Source organism: Oncorhynchus nerka, linkage group LG6, assembly GCF_034236695.1.
Source record: "Oncorhynchus nerka isolate Pitt River linkage group LG6, Oner_Uvic_2.0, whole genome shotgun sequence".
NCBI classification, from domain to species: domain Eukaryota; kingdom Metazoa; phylum Chordata; class Actinopteri; order Salmoniformes; family Salmonidae; genus Oncorhynchus; species Oncorhynchus nerka.
In genome coordinates, this window is record NC_088401.1 from 56,454,491 (window position 1) to 56,473,574 (window position 19,084).

At 47.4% G+C, this 19,084-nt stretch overlaps 1 protein-coding gene across 1 annotated transcript in view; it reads right to left on the reverse strand.

Annotated features, from left to right (window-relative positions):
• Positions 1-19,084, reverse strand: part of LOC135572072 (GATA zinc finger domain-containing protein 14-like) — a 28,896-nt gene that overhangs the window by 3,059 nt on the left and 6,753 nt on the right. Inside the window, exons 4-17 of the mRNA XM_065019080.1 lie at positions 17,576-17,949; positions 16,722-16,782; positions 16,353-16,622; positions 14,766-15,439; positions 13,789-13,795; positions 13,197-13,600; positions 12,784-12,856; positions 12,418-12,573; positions 11,380-11,993; positions 11,020-11,033; positions 10,840-10,844; positions 9,730-10,523; positions 9,419-9,428; positions 8,200-8,828 (exon numbers count right to left, since the gene is read on the reverse strand). Of these exons, the coding sequence (XP_064875152.1) occupies positions 8,200-8,828; positions 9,419-9,428; positions 9,730-10,523; positions 10,840-10,844; positions 11,020-11,033; positions 11,380-11,993; positions 12,418-12,573; positions 12,784-12,856; positions 13,197-13,600; positions 13,789-13,795; positions 14,766-15,439; positions 16,353-16,622; positions 16,722-16,782; positions 17,576-17,949 (4,085 nt within the window). The remainder of the gene's footprint in view (positions 1-8,199; positions 8,829-9,418; positions 9,429-9,729; positions 10,524-10,839; positions 10,845-11,019; positions 11,034-11,379; positions 11,994-12,417; positions 12,574-12,783; positions 12,857-13,196; positions 13,601-13,788; positions 13,796-14,765; positions 15,440-16,352; positions 16,623-16,721; positions 16,783-17,575; positions 17,950-19,084) is intronic.

Consider the following 19,084-nt stretch of genomic DNA (forward strand, 5'->3'; position numbering starts at 1 on the left):
AGACATTTAAACGTGTTAACCCTCGCAAGGCTGCAGGCCCAGACGGCATCCCCAGCCGCGCCCTCAGAGCATGCGCAGACCAGCTCGCCGGTGTGTTTACGGACATATTCAATCAATCCCTATACCAGTCTGCTGTTCCCACATGCTTCAAGAGGGCCACCATTGTTCCTGTTCCCAAGAAAGCTAAGGTAACTGAGCTAAACGACTACCCCGTAGCACTCACTTCCGTCATCATGAAGTGCTTTGAGAGACTAGTCAAGGACCATATCACCTCCACCCTACCTGACACCCTAGACCCACTCCAATTTGCTTACCGCCCAAATAGGTCCACAGACGATGCAATCTCAACCACACTGCAAACTGCCCTAACCCACCTGGACAAGAGGAATACCTATGTGAGAATGCTGTTCATCGACTACAGCTCGGCATTCTACACCATAGTACCCTCCAAGCTCGTCATCAAGCTCGAGACCTTGGGTCTCGACCCCGCCCTGTGCAACTGGGTACTGGACTTCCTGACGGGCCGCCCCCAGGTGGTGAGGGTAGGCAACAACATCTCCTCCCCGCTGATCCTCAACACGGGGGCCCCACAAGGGTGCGTTCTGAGCCCTCTCCTGTACTCCCTGTTCACCCACGACTGCGTGGCCACGCACGCCTCCAACTCAATCATCAAGTTTGCGGACGACACAACAGTGGTAGGCTTGATTACCAACAACAACAAGACGGCCTACAGGGAGGAGGTGAGGGCCCTCGGAGTGTGGTGTCAGGAAAATAACCTCACACTCAACGTCATCAAAACTAAGGAGATGATTGTGGACTTCAGGAAACAGCAGAGGGAACACCCCCCTATCCACATCGATGGAACAGTAGTGGAGAGGGTAGCAAGTTTTAAGTTCCTCGGCATACACATCACAGACAAACTGAATTGGTCCACTCACACTGACAGCGTCGTGAAGAAGGCGCAGCAGCGCCTCTTCAACCTCAGGAGGCTGAAGAAATTCGGCTTGTCACCAAAAGCACTCACAAACTTCTACAGATGCACGAGAGCATCCTGGCGGGCTGTATCACCGCCTGGTACGGCAACTGCTCCGCCCTCAACCGTAAGGCTCTCCAGAGGGTAGTGAGGTCTGCACAACGCATCACCGGGGGCAAACTACCTGCCCTCCAGGACACCTACACCACCCGATGTTACAGGAAGGCCATAAAGATCATCAAGGACGTCAACCACCCGAACCACTGCCTGTTCACCCCGCTATCATCCAGAAGGCGAGGTCAGTACAGGTGCATCAAAGCTGGGACCGAGAGACTGAAAAACAGCTTCTATCTCAAGGCCATCAGACTGTTAAACAGCCACCACTAACATTGAGTGGCTGCTGCCAACACACTGTCATTGACACTGACCCAACTCCAGCCACTTTAATAATGGGAATTGATGGGAAATGATGTATATATATCACTAGCCACTTTAAACAATGCTACCTTATATAATGTTACTTACCCTACATTATTCATCTCATATGCATACATATATACTGTACTCTACATCATCGACTGCATCCTTATGTAATACATGTATCACTAGCCACTTTTAACTATGCCACTTTGTTTACTTTATCTACATACTCATCTCATATGTATATACTGTACTCGATACCATCTACTGTATGCTGCTCTGTACCATCACTCATTCATATATCCTTATGTACATATTCTTTATCCCCTTACACTGTGTATAAGACAGTAGTTTTGGAATTGTTAGTTAGATTACTTGTTGGTTATCACTGCATTGTCGGAACTAGAAGCACAAGCATTTCGCTACACTCGCATTAACATCTGCTAACCATGTGTATGTGACAAATAACATTTGATTTGATTTGATTTGATTGATTTGATTTCTCTCTCTCTCTCTCTCTCTCTCTCTCTCTCTCTCTCTCTCTCTCTCTGTATCTCCCTCTCTCGTTCATTCTCAATTGCTCTCTCTCTCTCTCTCTTTCTTTCTCTCTTTCTCTCCCTATCTTTCTCTCTCTCCATTTCTCTCTCCTTCATTTCCTCTTTTGTAACAGGCGCATAATGAAGATGTCAGTCAATTAGTAGTGGATTATTTCCCTCTGATTAAGTGTACACAAGGAGGGTGCATATGTTTGGTCTCCCGTATGTATACCATCTTATTTTCACATTTTTAATTCATTATTTATGCCTCGCAGACAGAACAAGTTTGATGAACATAAAGCTTGAAAACCAAGTTCATGAAAACAAACACAGAAATACAGCTGTACATTATTCAACAGATGTTTGTTGATATCTTTGACAACACAGATCTGTCAGTACGGAAAACCATTGTGCCAGAAATGTGAGAGCTGGGTATATCTGAGTCAAAAAAAAAAATCCTGTGTTGGATGGCGGAGAGAAAGATCTTTAGTATTCTGTGACAGAAACAGAGACGTTCAAAGAAACAGTGAAACATTTGTGGAGATTCAGAGACGGTGCAGCAAAGCAGGGGGTATTCACAGACACCGGCAGTATTCTACGGGCTACCAAGCTCTCCACAGGACCACCACACCGTCTGACCATGTCATCATAGAACTACAGACAGCGCACGTTCTGGAATACAGAGAATATCTGGAGCTCTAGAATGTTTAGAAAATAATGTGTTCTGGAAAGTTCTGGAATACTCGGTTGAACACTCAGTGTTACTATTATTTTCTCCAGGACTTTCGAGTTGGTATCTACACTTCTCTTTTCATTTTCATCGCTCTAGGCTACATTCATCAAAGTAATGTGCTTTTAACTGTCCTTGCTCCGGGGCTCTTCATATAACCAGTGGCATCAGCTCAGCTAAACCTAGGGTATGGCATAATGGGGTGTGTAGAAATATGACCACCAGTTGAAGGTCCTTTACTGTACTTCTTCATAATGACAGAAATGTCCCCAAAACAATACCACTGCAATATGTGTATAGGTTTATATGTGTATAGGTTTAAAGGTCTGTGGAATATCGTGTACAATGTACTACTCAACTTCATCATACTGTCACGACTCCCGCCGAAGTCGGTTCCTCTCCTTGTTCGGTGTTCAGTGTTCGGCGGTCGACGTCACCGGTCTAGCCATCGCCGCTACAGTGGCTCATTTAGCCTAGTTGTGGAACAGTGCAACATGAAATAGAGGCATAAGACTTGCTCTGCATTCAGAGATGTTCCTGATAATGTCGGCGCCCAGATCGTTTTCTTTTGCATCAGCCTGTCTGCATTATTAGCAAGGGAAGGGAAACATTGACCGGCTCTGAGAATATTGAAACATTTTGTAATCTACAAGACTTCTCCGAGAATATTAATATTGCAACATAGTAGCCAACGTGGAGGCGGGGTCGCAAATGTTTTTCCCCGGGCCAGCTTCTTTCTGTGTGTCATCGTGTTGCCTACTGCAGCATCTGGGTGCTCATTACATACAACAAAACAGCCATACATTCGCATTATAGCTACACAACTTTTAAATATTTAATGTCTTTATTATATTTTATTTCACCTTTATTTAACTAGGCAAGTCAAGTAAGAACAAATTCTTATTTGATGACGTTTTGTCAGCCAGACTGACAATGACACTTTAATCTAGCATGTTCAGAAAATCATCCAATAGAAGAGCATTCTGCTTGTGACAGAGGTGCAAATATAATGAAGAGGGATGGACAGAAAGGGACATATCACATTTTTATTCAGGAAGATGAACCAGCAAGACTGATAGAGTGAGAGGTGGAAATGCATTATACCAGAGGCAGGTAAGCTACAGGTAGAGATGAAGGCAGAGGATGATGATGTAGGCCTACAGCAAGAAGTTTAAAAAGTTAGAGTAACTAGGTAATTATTCACTATTTGAATCATGTCAATTATAATTTGTTATAGCCTATCATTATTATTGTCTTTGAAGCCAAAAACATGACATGTACTGTATTTGGGGGAGATGCTTTAAATAACAAATTGTTCAGTTCTTTATTTTATACCAATAGACCTACATTAATAGCTTACAGCTATCACAACCTATATTTTATCGGAGGGCAACCCACGTTCCAATTCCCAATTCTATTTACATGGCGCTGGATTATTTCATTTTGCGAACTACATCGAACCGCTAATACGGGATTGGTAAAGGCCCAGTGCACTACTTTTGTTATACAGCCAAAAGGGTCCTTCCACTTTGAACAAAACTCCTTGAGGGTGAAAGCCAGACATTGTACATCTATGTACCAGTCATGCACCCACATAACACTGAACTGGCGATACCTTGACAAGATCACAGAATACATATTCCTGTTGAGTTAACAGTGACATTATTATGACAGGGCAGAGAAGCGACTGTCTTTGAATTATTTTGAGATCCGTCTGAAACAATTAAAGTGAATTAGAGGTCTTCTGTCGGACTAGTTGAATAATTTATCAATTCTAATTACCCTGGCAGAATTAAACACGTCTTATTATGCATGTAAATTATAGCTGTTTCAAATATTTTGATGTTTTCATGGATAGTGCCTTTGAATTATCAAGGTAGAAAAGCAGTATGTTAATGACCTTGGTGGTGTTCTTTGAGTCAGGGCCGGATCAAGGCTTAAGCGACATAAGGAACTCAGTCGGGGTGTCAACTTACTGTTGAGAGTTAGAATAGTAGAATACACAAGGTGCATATACAAAATATGGCTGTGCATGAGAATTTTTTATCTTGTTATGTCAGTCACTGACAGTCACTCAATTTATCACGTTCCAGCTAACACATTTTAGATAGGTAAGTTAGTCTAGCCAACCAGGCACGCAGGGCACGTGGGGGCCCTGACCTCCAGGGGGCCCCCATTGATTTTGTTAGTCTCTTTCACTCAGATTTCATTAACATTGCATAAGTCATGGAAAAATGTGTAGAATTGCAGGATATTAGTTTTAAAACTGAGAAAAATTTTCTCTCTGCCCCATGTAAAAATGTGTAGAATTGCATGAAATGTGTCAAAAGATTGCAAGAAATATATTTCCGACACACAGCAAAATAAATGTGTAGAATTGCGGTGAATTTTCTCAAGAGGGAAGGCCACTAAAACGTTTTTTTTTGGGGGGGGGGGCAACCAAATCTCGTTTAGGGCCCCCAGAAGGCTAGATCCGGCCCTGCATTGAGTAATAATTTGTCATCATAATGAGTATGTTACTGGCAGGCATTATGTGAATACCTAGGTAGCAATTTCTATATACGAGTATCTATGAACAGCTGGTACGTAGATACAGGAGAGGATGATGATTTGGGGTGTGAGAGGGTGCAGAATGATGTTGCTGTAACTTAGTTCACTTGAAGGTATTTCATTATTACGGATCACTTTCCACCGGTCTCCTTTTTTCTCTGAGTGTTTGGGGAATGTACAGTAAAGGTTGGGAATATGGGAAGGCAGTGTTCTCAGTGTTCCGTCCACCAGACTTGTATCACTTGCTGTAATTGGTCAGAGACTCTTCATTAGACCACTTAGAGGCTCTGACTCCTAGAGGAAACATCTACAGCTGTGTTACACACACTTAACACAGTCCCTAACTACAGTAATGTGGCAGCCCATCTCCAATCCAATTTAGACTTAATTACAACACGAACGAGAGGAGAGCAAGAAAACATAGCAAAATTCAAAATGTTTTGAGTAAAAAAAATACCTGAAGCACAAAGTAAATAAAAGGATAAAGAGGAAAATGTAAAGAGAAGTAAAGAACTGTCTGATGGAGAGGAATTGTGATACTGCTCACGCAAGTCACACAAACCTCACAACGCCTTAGCAGTTTCTGAAAAAGGCAAAACACATTATAAATCCCCCAAAAAGTTCAATGGAGTGAGATGACCTTTCTTTGAGTAAGCTGTCACACATAGTTCCCTTAGTGTCAGGCAGAACAAAGAGATCACAACACAGAGAGCAATTTAGGCCTTTTTTACACATCAATTACTGGTAGACCAGGGCATTCTGTCATAGCTTTTGATCTAGAAACAGAGACCGCTCACTGTGTTCTGCAATAATATCGCACGGTCTCACTTCAGTATCCCACGTTTGTCCAGGGGAGGAAAAACGTCACATTTCTACCGTTACGTTTAGGCATTCATTCCACTTGTTTAAGGTAAGGGTGACGGTTTGGGATGATAAGGGATGTCATTATAGCAACCCATGATCTAACTGAGTTTGAGTACAATACATGATCATGTTAGTTGCTGCTAACGTTAACATGGTTGTTTAACTGCTAGGCAAGAGTGTTAGAACATGTCATGTCGTGTCCCCTTTAAAATGAATGAGGCACATACCCACCTTATGCATACCTCGGCTTCTGTTCAGTCACTTATTAAGTGATGCTACCCGCATGTTACACCTCTGCGCGCGTGCACACACACACACACACACACACACACACACACACACACACACACACACACACAGTATGTAAATCATAATGCAATAGTGTATTGAGAGGTAAGAGTACATGTTGATGGATGACTCCAGGTTTTACATCCCTATTTTTTGGTAAAATGCTGAGTGGACTGAATGGATCTGGTGCAATGGACTCATCCATCACTGGCCTTCAGAGGGGGTGGAGGGGACCATCAAGGCCTTTTATTTAATGGAAGTCACACTGAACATATGGACTGTACATATGGACTGTCTTTTATCAAACAAAGACTAAGCAAACATGGCCAATCAGTTTTTTAGTGGTTTCAACATTCAGTGGAGCCTGTTTGTAATTTGCATTTATGAATACCAAATAAAACTTTAATACATGGAACTTATTTTCTTGAATGTCTCAGCCAGGAATTTACTTGAGTAGCTAGAACACTTAACGTGAACAGTCTGATTTATTAAGGCCCGACAAAATGAGTGTACGTCGACGGAATAGACATACCAAGCTAGATGAGTTGCTTAAGCGTTAAGAAAGGCCTTTCGTGGTCGTCTGTCTGGATGACTGAGCCAGTGGCGGAGACAAGACGTGGCGGGTGACGGCCGTTTTCTGAGTACCGCTGTGCCCACGTCCGGTCTGAGTAATACGGCACTCCCCGGTAGCGTAGTGCGGTAGAGCTGCCTGGCACCATATGGCATGGCATGCGGTTCAGTGCCCAGGATTGATTGGAGCAGAGTGGAGAGAGAGGAAGTGAGGGATCCTAATTGGGTGTTTTCTCAACCAGATGCACAATAAATGCTGTGTAGAACAAGATTATCATCAGGATCACGTGGTAAGGAAGGGAAGGAAGAAGAGCCAGACTGGTGGAGGGAGGCTAGAAAACTCTATCTACCTGTGAGAGCTGGGGCAGAGGAGTGAGAGACAGAACAACAGATTCACAGGTCTATCTGTAGCTACGTGCTGGTGGGAGGAGCTATAGGAGGACGGTCTCATTGTAATGGCTGGAAAGGAATAAATGGAACATGTGGTTTCAATATGTTTTAAAATGTTCCATTTATTTCATTACAGCCATTACAATGAGCCCGTCCTCCTATAGCTCCTCCCACTAGCCTCCTCTGCTGTACATGCTTGCTACATGCTAAGTGAGTGTGTTATTGTCAACGTGTGGAGATCCTCTGCCAAGCTCAGTGTAATAGTGTATTGTACTAATTAGTTATATACAATATACAGTAGTAGCACGCAGCCCTCTAGCAGTCACAGCCTCAGTAACAACAGCTGTTGTTACTGCGGCTGTTGTTACTGAGGCCGTTGTTACTGAGGCCGTTGTTACTGCCGCCGTTGTTACTGAGGCTGTTGTTACTGCGGCTGTTGTTACTACCGCTGTTGTTACTGCCGCTGTTGTTACTGAGGCTGTTGTTACTGAGGCCGTTGTTACTGAGGCTGTTGTTACTGAGGCTGTTGTTACTGAGGCTGTTGTTACTGCGGCTGTTGTTACTGAGGCCGTTGTTACTGCCGCTGTTGTTACTGAGGCTGTTGTTACTGAGGCGGTTGTTACTGACGCTGTTGTTACTGAGGCTGTTGTTACTGCCGCTGTTGTTACTGAGGCTGTTGTTACTGCGGCTGTTGTTACTGCCGCTGTTGTTACTGACGCTGTTGTTACTGAGGCTGTTGTTACTGAGGCTGTTGTTAATGAGGCTGTTGTTACTGAGGCGGTTGTTACTGAGGCTGTTGTTACTGAGGCTGTTGTTACTGAGGCTGTTGTTACTGAGGCTGTTGTTACTGCGGCTGTTGTTACTGAGGCTGTTGTTACTGAGGCTGTTGTTACTGAGGCTGTTGTTACTGCGGCTGTTGTTACTGAGGCTGTTGTTACTGAGGCCGTTGTTACTGAGGCGGTTGTTACTGCCGCTGTTGTTACTGCCGCTGGTGTTACTGACGCTGTTGTTACTGAGGCTGTTGTTACTGAGGCTGTTGTTACTGAGGCTGTTGTTACTGAGGCGGTTGTTACTGAGGCGGTTGTTACTGCCGCTGTTGTTACTGCCGCTGGTGTTACTGCGGCTGTTGTTACTGAGGCTGTTGTTACTGAGGCTGTTGTTACTGAGGCTGTTGTTACTGAGGCTGTTGTTACTGAGGCTGTTGTTACTGTGGCTGTTGTTACTGCGGCTGTTGTTACTGAGGCCGTTGTTACTGCGGCCGTTGTTACTGCGGCCGTTGTTACTGCGGCCGTTGTTACTGCGGCTGTTGTTACTGAGGCTGTTGTTACTGCGGCTGTTGTTACTGCGGCTGTTGTTACTGAGGCCGTTGTTACTGCGGCTGTTGTTACTGAGGCTGTTGTTACTGAGGCTGTTGTTACTGCGGCTGGTGTTACTGCCGCTGTTGTTACTGAGGCTGTTGTTACTGAGGCTGTTGTTACTGAGGCTGTTGTTACTGCGGCTGTTGTTACTGCGGCTGTTGTTACTGAGGCCGTTGTTACTGAGGCCGTTGTTACTGAGGCTGTTGTTACTGCCGCTGTTGTTACTGAGGCTGTTGTTACTGAGGCTGTTGTTACTGCGGCTGTTGTTACTGCGGCTGTTGTTACTGCGGCTGTTTTTACTGAGGCCGTTGTTACTGCGGCTGTTGTTACTGCGGCTGTTGTTACTGCGGCTGTTGTTACTGAGGCTGTTGTTACTGAGGCTGTTGTTACTGCGGCTGTTGTTACTGCGGCTGTTGTTACTGCCGCTGTTTTTACTGAGGCCGTTGTTACTGCGGTTGTTGTTACTGCGGCTGTTGTTACTGCGGCTGTTGTTACTGCCGCTGTTGTTACTGCGGCTGTTGTTACTGCGGCTGTTGTTACTGAGGCCGTTGTTACTGCGGCCGTTGTTACTGCGGCTGTTGTTACTGCGGCTGTTGTTACTGAGGCTGTTGTTACTGAGGCTGTTGTTACTGAGGCTGTTGTTACTGCGGCTGTTGTTACTGAGGCTGTTGTTACTGCCGCTGTTGTTACTGAGGCTGTTGTTACTGAGGCTGTTGTTACTGACGCTGTTGTTACTGACGCTGTTGTTACTGCGGCTGGTGTTACTGCCGCTGTTGTTACTGAGGCTGTTGTTACTGAGGCTGTTGTTACTGCGGCTGGTGTTACTGCCGCTGTTGTTACTGAGGCTGTTGTTACTGAGGCTGTTGTTACTGCGGCTGGTGTTACTGCCGCTGTTGTTACTGAGGCTGTTGTTACTGAGGCTGTTGTTACTGAGGCTGTTGTTACTGCGGATGTTGTTACTGCGGCTGTTGTTACTGCGGCTGTTGTTACTGAGGCCGTTGTTACTGAGGCTGTTGTTACTGAGGCTGTTGTTACTGCCGCTGTTGTTACTGAGGCTGTTGTTACTGAGGCTGTTGTTACTGCGGCTGTTGTTACTGCGGCTGTTGTTACTGCCGCTGTTTTTACTGAGGCCGTTGTTACTGCGGCTGGTGTTACTGCGGCTGTTGTTACTGCCGCTGTTTTTACTGAGGCCGTTGTTACTTCGGCTGTTGTTACTGCGGCTGTTGTTACTGCGGCTGTTGTTACTGCGGCTGTTGTTACTGAGGCTGTTGTTACTGAGGCTGTTGTTACTGCGGCCTGTGTTACTGAGGCTGTTGTTACTGCGACTGTTTTTACTGAGGCCGTTGTTACTGCGGGTGTTGTTACTGCAGGTGTTGTTACTGCGGGTGTTGTTACTGTGGGTGTTGTTACTGCGACTGTTGTTACTGAGGCCGTTGTTACTGCGACTGTTTTTACTGGGGCCGTTGTTACTGCGGGTGTTGTTACTGCAGGTGTTGTTACTGCGACTGTTGTTACTGAGGCCGTTGTTACTGCGGCTGTTGTTACTGCGGCTGTTGTTACTGAGGCCGTTGTTACTGCGGGTGTTGTTACTGCAGGTGTTGTTACTGCGACTGTTGTTACTGAGGCCGTTGTTACTGCGACTGTTTTTACTGAGGCCGTTGTTACTGAGGCTGTTGTTACTGAGGCTGTTGTTACTGAGACTGTTGTTACTGCGGCTGTTGTTACTGAGGCTGTTGTTACTGCGACTGTTTTTACTGAGGCCGTTGTTACTGCGGCCGTTGTTACTGCGGCTGTTGTTACTGCGGCTGTTGTTACTGAGGCTGTTGTTACTGCGGCTGTTGTTACTGCGGCGGTTGTTACTGCGGCTGTTGTTACTGAGGCTGTTGTTACTGCGGCTGTTGTTACTGAGGCTGTTGTTACTGCGGCTGTTGTTACTGCGGCTGTTGTTACTGCGGCTGTTGTTACTGAGGCCGTTGTTACTGAGGCTGTTGTTACTGAGGCTGTTGTTACTGAGGCTGTTGTTACTGAGGCTGTTGTTACTGTGGCTGTTGTTACTGAGGCTGTTGTTACTGCGGCTGTTGTTACTGCGGCTGTTGTTACTGCGGCTGTTGTTACTGAGGCTGTTGTTACTGCGGCTGTTGTTACTGCGGCTGTTGTTACTGCGGCTGTTGTTACTGAGGCCGTTGTTACTGAGGCTGTTGTTACTGCGGCTGGTGTTACTGCCGCTGTTGTTACTGAGGCTGTTGTTACTGAGGCTGTTGTTACTGCGGCTGGTGTTACTGCCGCTGTTGTTACTGAGGCTGTTGTTACTGAGGCTGTTGTTACTGAGGCTGTTGTTACTGCGGCTGTTGTTACTGCGGCTGTTGTTACAGCGGCTGTTGTTACTGAGGCCGTTGTTACTGAGGCTGTTGTTACTGAGGCTGTTGTTACTGCCGCTGTTGTTACTGAGGCTGTTGTTACTGAGGCTGTTGTTACTGCGGCTGTTGTTACTGCGGCTGTTGTTACTGCCGCTGTTTTTACTGAGGCCGTTGTTACTGCGGCTGGTGTTACTGCGGCTGTTTTTACTGCGGCTGTTGTTACTGCGGCTGTTGTTACTGCGGCTGTTGTTACTGCGGCTGTTGTTACTGAGGCTGTTGTTACTGCGGCTGTTGTTACTGCGGCTGTTGTTACTGCGGCTGTTGTTACTGCGGCTGTTGTTACTGAGGCTGTTGTTACTGAGGCTGTTGTTACTGCGGCCTGTGTTACTGAGGCTGTTGTTACTGCGACTGTTTTTACTGAGGCCGTTGTTACTGCGGGTGTTGTTACTGCAGGTGTTGTTACTGCGGGTGTTGTTACTGCGGGTGTTGTTACTGCGACTGTTGTTACTGAGGCCGTTGTTACTGCGACTGTTTTTACTGGGGCCGTTGTTACTGAGGCTGTTGTTTCTGCGGCTGTTGTTACTGAGGCCGTTGTTACTGCGGGTGTTGTTACTGCAGGTGTTGTTACTGCGACTGTTGTTACTGAGGCCGTTGTTACTGCGACTGTTTTTACTGAGGCCGTTGTTACTGAGGCTGTTGTTACTGAGGCTGTTGTTACTGAGGCTATTGTTACTGCGGCTGTTGTTACTGAGGCTGTTGTTACTGCGACTGTTTTTACTGAGGCCGTTGTTACTGCGGCTGTTGTTACTGAGGCCGTTGTTACTGCGGGTGTTGTTACTGCAGGTGTTGTTACTGAGGCCGTTGTTACTGCGACTGTTTTTACTGAGGCCGTTGTTACTGAGGCTGTTGTTACTGAGGCCGTTGTTACTGAGGCTGTTGTTACTGAGGCTGTTGTTACTGAGGCTGTTGTTACTGAGGCCGTTGTTACTGAGGCTGTTGTTACTGAGGCTGTTGTTACTGAGGCTGTTGTTACTGAGGCCGTTGTTACTGAGGCTGTTGTTACTGCGGCTGTTGTTACTGAGGCCGTTGTTACTGCGGCTGTTGTTACTGAGGCCGTTGTTACTGAGGCTGTTGTTACTGCGGCTGTTGTTACTGAGGCTGTTGTTACTGAGGCCGTTGTTACTGAGGCTGTTGTTACTGCGGCTGTTGTTACTGAGGCGTTGTTACTGAGGCCGTTGTTACTGAGGCTGTTGTTACTGAGGCTGTTGTTACTGCGGCTGTTGTTACTGCGGCTGGCTGTTGTTACTGAGGCTGTTGTTACTGAGGCTGTTGTTACTGAGGCTGTTGTTACTGAGGCTGTTGTTACTGCGGCTGTTGTTACTGAGGCCTGAGGCTGTTGTTACTGAGGCTGTTGTTACTGAGGCTGTTGTTACTGAGGCTGTTTTTACTGCGACTGTTGTTACTGAGGCCTTTGTTACTGCGACTGTTGTTACTGAGGCCGTTGTTACTGAGGCTGTTGTTACTGCGGCTGTTGTTACTGAGGCGTTGTTACTGAGGCTGTTGTTACTGAGGCTGTTGTTACTGAGGCTGTTGTTACTGAGGCCGTTGTTACTGAGGCTGTTGTTACTGAGGCTGTTGTTACTGAGGCCGTTGTTACTGAGGCTGTTGTTACTGCGGCTGGTGTTACTGAGGCTGTTGTTACTGAGGCTGTTGTTACTGAGGCTGTTGTTACTGCGGCTGGTGTTACTGGCTGTTGTTACTGAGGCTGTTGTTACTGAGGCTGTTGTTACTGAGGCTGTTGTTACTGCGGCTGTTGGCGGCTGTTGTTACTGAGGCCGTTGTTACTGAGGCCGTTGTTACTGAGGCTGTTGTTACTGCCGCTGTTGTTACTGAGGCTGTTGTTACTGAGGCTGTTGTTACTGCGGCTGTTGTTACTGCGGCTGTTGTTACTGCCGCTGTTTTTACTGAGGCCGTTGTTACTGCGGCTGGTGTTACTGCGGCTGTTGTTACTGCGGCTGTTGTTACTGCGGCTGTTGTTACTGCGGCTGTTGTTACTGAGGCTGTTGTTACTGCGGCTGTTGTTACTGCGGCTGTTGTTACTGCGGCCGTTGTTACTGCGGCTGTTGTTACTGCGGCTGTTGTTACTGCGGCTGTTGTTACTGAGGCTGTTGTTACTGAGGCTGTTGTTACTGCGGCCTGTGTTACTGAGGCTGTTGTTACTGCGACTGTTTTTACTGAGGCCGTTGTTACTGCGGGTGTTGTTACTGCAGGTGTTGTTACTGCGGGTGTTGTTACTGCGGGTGTTGTTACTGCGACTGTTGTTACTGAGGCCGTTGTTACTGCGACTGTTTTTACTGGGGCCGTTGTTACTGAGGCTGTTGTTACTGCGGCTGTTGTTACTGAGGCCGTTGTTACTGCGGGTGTTGTTACTGCAGGTGTTGTTACTGCGACTGTTGTTACTGAGGCCGTTGTTACTGCGACTGTTTTTACTGAGGCCGTTGTTACTGAGGCTGTTGTTACTGAGGCTGTTGTTACTGAGGCTGTTGTTACTGCGGCTGTTGTTACTGAGGCTGTTGTTACTGAGGCTGTTGTTACTGAGGCCGTTGTTACTGCGGCTGTTGTTACTGCGGCTGTTGTTACTGAGGCCGTTGTTACTGCGGGTGTTGTTACTGCAGGTGTTGTTACTGAGGCCGTTGTTACTGCGACTGTTTTTACTGAGGCCGTTGTTACTGAGGCTGTTGTTACTGCAGGCGTTGTTACTGAGGCTGTTGTTACTGAGGCTGTTGTTACTGAGGCTGTTGTTACTGTGGCTGTTGTTACTGAGGCCGTTGTTACTGAGGCTGTTGTTACTGAGGCTGTTGTTACTGAGGCCGTTGTTACTGAGGCTGTTGTTACTGCGGCTGTTGTTACTGAGGCCGTTGTTACTGCGGCTGTTGTTACTGAGGCCGTTGTTACTGAGGCTGTTGTTACTGCGGCTGTTGTTACTGAGGCCGTTGTTACTGAGGCCGTTGTTACTGTTGTTACTGAGGCTGTTGTTACTGAGGCTGTTGTTACTGAGGCCGTTGTTACTGAGGCCGTTGTTACTGAGGCTGTTGTTACTGAGGCTGTTGTTACTGCGGCTGTTGTTACTGCGGCTGTTGTTACTGCGGCTGTTGTTACTGAGGCTGTTGTTACTGCGGCTGTTGTTACTGAGGCTGTTGTTACTGAGGCTGTTGTTACTGCGGCTGTTGTTACTGAGGCTGTTGTTACTGAGGCTGTTGTTACTGAGGCTGTTGTTACTGAGGCTGTTGTTACTGCGGCTGTTGTTACTGAGGCCGTTGTTACTGCGGCTGTTGTTACTGAGGCCGTTGTTACTGAGGCCGTTGTTACTGAGGCTGTTGTTACTGCGGCTGTTGTTACTGAGGCTGTTGTTACTGCGGGTGTTGTTACTGAGGCTGTTGTTACTGAGGCCGTTGTTACTGAGGCTGTTGTTACTGCGGCTGTTGTTACTGAGGCCGTTGTTACTGAGGCTGTTGTTACTGCGGCTGTTGTTACTGAGGCCGTTGTTACTGAGGCTGTTGTTACTGCGGCTGTTGTTACTGAGGCCGTTGTTACTGAGGCCGTTGTTACTGAGGCTGTTGTTACTGCGGGTGTTGTTACTGCGGCTGTTGTTACTGCGGCTGTTGTTACTGAGGCCGTTGTTACTGAGGCTGTTGTTACTGAGGCTGTTGTTACTGCCGCTGTTGTTACTGAGGCTGTTGTTACTGAGGCTGTTGTTACTGCGGCTGTTGTTACTGCGGCTGTTGTTACTGCCGCTGTTTTTACTGAGGCCGTTGTTACTGCGGCTGGTGTTACTGCGGCTGTTGTTACTGCCGCTGTTTTTACTGAGGCCGTTGTTACTTCGGCTGTTGTTACTGCGGCTGTTGTTACTGCGGCTGTTGTTACTGCGGCTGTTGTTACTGAGGCTGTTGTTACTGAGGCTGTTGTTACTGAGGCCTGTGTTACTGAGGCTGTTGTTACTGCGACTGTTTTTACTGAGGCCGTTGTTACTGCGGGTGTTGTTACTGCAGGTGTTGTTACTGCGACTGTTGTTACTGAGGCCGTTGTTACTGCGACTGTTTTTACTGGGGCCGTTGTTACTGCGGGTGTTGTTACTGCAGGTGTTGTTACTGCGACTGTTGTTACTGAGGCCGTTGTTACTGCGGCTGTTGTTACTGCGGCTGTTGTTACTGAGGCCGTTGTTACTGCGGGTGTTGTTACTGCAGGTGTTGTTACTGCGACTGTTGTTACTGAGGCCGTTGTTACTGCGACTGTTTTTACTGAGGCCGTTGTTACTGAGGCTGTTGTTACTGAGGCTGTTGTTACTGAGACTGTTGTTACTGCGGCTGTTGTTACTGAGGCTGTTGTTACTGCGACTGTTGTTACTGAGGCGTTGTTACTGCGGCCGTTGTTACTGCGGCTGTTGTTACTGCGGCTGTTGTTACTGAGGCTGTTGTTACTAGGCTGTTGTTACTGCGGCTGTTGTTACTGCGGCTGTTGTTACTGAGGCTGTTGTTACTGAGGCTGTTGTTACTGCGGCTGTTGTTACTCGGCTGTTGTTACTGAGGCTGTTGTTACTGAGGCTGTTGTTACTGAGGCTGTTGTTACTGAGGCTGTTGTTACTGAGGCTGTTGTTACTGAGGCTGTTGTTACTGCGGCTGTTGTTACTGAGGCTGTTGTTACTGCGGCTGTTGTTACTGCGGCTGTTGTTACTGAGGCTGTTGTTACTGAGGCTGTTGTTACTGCGGCTGTTGTTACTGCGGCTGTTGTTACTGCGGCTGTTGTTACTGAGGCCGTTGTTACTGAGGCTGTTGTTACTGCGGCTGGTGTTACTGCCGCTGTTGTTACTGAGGCTGTTGTTACTGAGGCTGTTGTTACTGCGGCTGTTGTTACTGCGGCTGTTGTTACTGCGGCTGTTGTTACTGAGGCTGTTGTTACTGAGGCTGTTGTTACTGAGGCTGTTGTTACTGAGGCTGTTGTTACTGAGGCTGTTGTTACTGAGGCTGTTGTTACTGCGGCGGGTGTTACTGCGGCTGTTGTTACTGCGGCTGTTGTTACTGCCGCTGTTTTTACTGAGGCCGTTGTTACTGCGGCTGGTGTTACTGCGGCTGTTTTTACTGCGGCTGTTGTTACTGCGGCTGTTGTTACTGCGGCTGCTGTTACTGCGGCTGTTGTTACTGAGGCTGTTGTTACTGCGGCTGTTGTTACTGCGGCTGTTGTTACTGCGGCTGTTGTTACTGCGGCTGTTGTTACTGCGGCTGTTGTTACTGAGGCTGTTGTTACTGAGGCTGTTGTTACTGAGGCCTGTTGTTACTGAGGCTGTTGTTACTGCGACTGTTTTTACTGAGGCCGTTGTTACTGCGGGTGTTGTTACTGCAGGTGTTGTTACTGCGGGTGTTGTTACTGCGGGTGTTGTTACTGCGACTGTTGTTACTGAGGCCGTTGTTACTGCGACTGTTTTTACTGGGGCCGTTGTTACTGAGGCTGTTGTTTCTGCGGCTGTTGTTACTGAGGCCGTTGTTACTGCGGGTGTTGTTACTGCAGGTGTTGTTACTGCGACTGTTGTTACTGAGGCCGTTGTTACTGCGACTGTTTTACTGAGGCTGTTGTTACTGAGGCTGTTGTTACTGAGGCTGTTGTTACTGTTGTTACTGAGGCTGTTGTTACTGCGGCTGTTTTGTTACTGCGGCTGTTGTTACTGCGGCTGTTGTTACTGAGGCCGTTGTTACTGCGGGTGTTGTTACTGCAGGTGTTGTTACTGAGGCCGTTGTTACTGCGACTGTTTTACTGAGGCCGTTTGTTACTGAGGCTGTTGTTACTGAGGCTGTTGTTACTGAGGCTGTTGTTACTGAGGCTGTTGTTACTGAGGCTGTTGTTACTGCGGCTGTTGTTACTGAGGCTGTTGTTACTGAGGCTGTTGTTACTGAGGCTGTTGTTACTGAGGCCGTTGTTACTGAGGCTGTTGTTACTGCTGTTGTTACTGAGGCCGTTGTTACTGCGGCTGTTGTTACTGAGGCTGTTGTTACTGAGGCTGTTGTTACTGCGGCTGTTGTTACTGAGGCCGTTGTTACTGAGGCCGTTGTTACTGAGGCTGTTGTTACTGAGGCTGTTGTTACTGAGGCTGTTGTTACTGAGGCTGTTGTTACTGAGGCTGTTGTTACTGAGGCTGTTGTTACTGCGGCTGTTGTTACTGCGGCTGTTGTTACTGCGGCTGTTGTTACTGAGGCTGTTGTTACTGCGGCTGTTGTTACTGAGGCTGTTGTTACTGAGGCTGTTGTTACTGCGGCTGTTGTTACTGAGCCTGTTGTTACTGAGGCTGTTGTTACTGAGGCTGTTGTTACTGAGGCTGTTGTTACTGCGGCTGTTGTTACTGAGGCCGTTGTTACTGCGGCTGTTGTTACTGAGGCCGTTGTTACTGAGGCTGTTGTTACTGCGGCTGTTGTTACTGAGGCCGTTGTTACTGAGGCTGTTGTTACTGCGGGTGTTGTTACTGAGGCTGTTGTTACTGAGGCCGTTGTTACTGAGGCTGTTGTTACTGCGGGTGTTGTTACTGAGGCCGTTGTTACTGAGGCTGTTGTTACTGCGGCTGGTGTTACTGCCGCTGTTGTTACTGAGGCTGTTGTTACTGAGGCTGTTGTTACTGCGGCTGGTGTTACTGCCGCTGTTGTTACTGAGGCTGTTGTTACTGAGGCTGTTGTTACTGAGGCTGTTGTTACTGCGGCTGTTGTTACTGCGGCTGTTGTTACTGAGGCCGTTGTTACTGCGGGTGTTGTTACTGCAGGTGTTGTTACTGAGGCCGTTGTTACTGCGACTGTTTTTACTGAGGCCGTTGTTACTGAGGCTGTTGTTACTGAGGCCGTTGTTACTGAGGCTGTTGTTACTGAGGCTGTTGTTACTGAGGCTGTTGTTACTGCGGCTGTTGTTACTGAGGCCGTTGTTACTGAGGCTGTTGTTACTGAGGCTGTTGTTACTGAGGCCGTTGTTACTGAGGCTGTTGTTACTGCGGCTGTTGTTACTGAGGCCGTTGTTACTGCGGCTGTTGTTACTGAGGCCGTTGTTACTGAGGCTGTTGTTACTGCGGCTGTTGTTACTGAGGCTGTTGTTACTGAGGCCGTTGTTACTGAGGCTGTTGTTACTGAGGCTGTTGTTACTGAGGCCGTTGTTACTGAGGCTGTTGTTACTGAGGCTGTTGTTACTGAGGCTGTTGTTACTGCGGCTGTTGTTACTGCGGCTGTTGTTACTGCGGCTGTTACTGAGGCTGTTGTTACTGCGGCTGTTGTTACTGAGGCTGTTGTTACTGAGGCTGTTGTTACTGCGGCTGTTGTTACTGAGCCTGTTGTTACTGAGGCTGTTGTTACTGAGGCTGTTGTTACTGAGGCTGTTGTTACTGCGGCTGTTGTTACTGAGGCCGTTGTTACTGCGGCTGTTGTTACTGAGGCCGTTGTTACTGAGGCTGTTGTTACTGCGGCTGTTGTTACTGAGGCCGTTGTTACTGAGGCTGTTGTTACTGCGGGTGTTGTTACTGAGGCTGTTGTTACTGAGGCCGTTGTTACTGAGGCTGTTGTTACTGCGGGTGTTGTTACTGAGGCCGTTGTTACTGAGGCTGTTGTTACTGCGGCTGTTGTTACTGCTGTTGTTACTGAGGCTGTTGTTACTGAGGCCGTTGTTACTGCGGCTGTTGTTACTGAGGCCGTTGTTACTGAGGCCGTTGTTACTGAGGCTGTTGTTACTGCAGGTGTTGTTACTGAGGCCGTTGTTACTGAGGCTGTTGTTACTGCGGCTGTTGTTACTGAGGCTGTTGTTACTGAGGCTGTTGTTACTGAGGCTGTTGTTACTGAGGCTTTTGTTACTGAGGCTGTTGTTACTGAGGCTGTTGTTACTGAGGCCGTTGTTAGTGAGGCTGTTGTTACTGAGGCTGTTGTTACTGAGGCTGTTGTTACTGAGGCTGTTGTTACTGAGGCTGTTGCTGTTGTTACTGAGGCTGTTGTTACTGAGGCTGTTGTTACTGAGGCTGTTGTTACTGAGGCTTT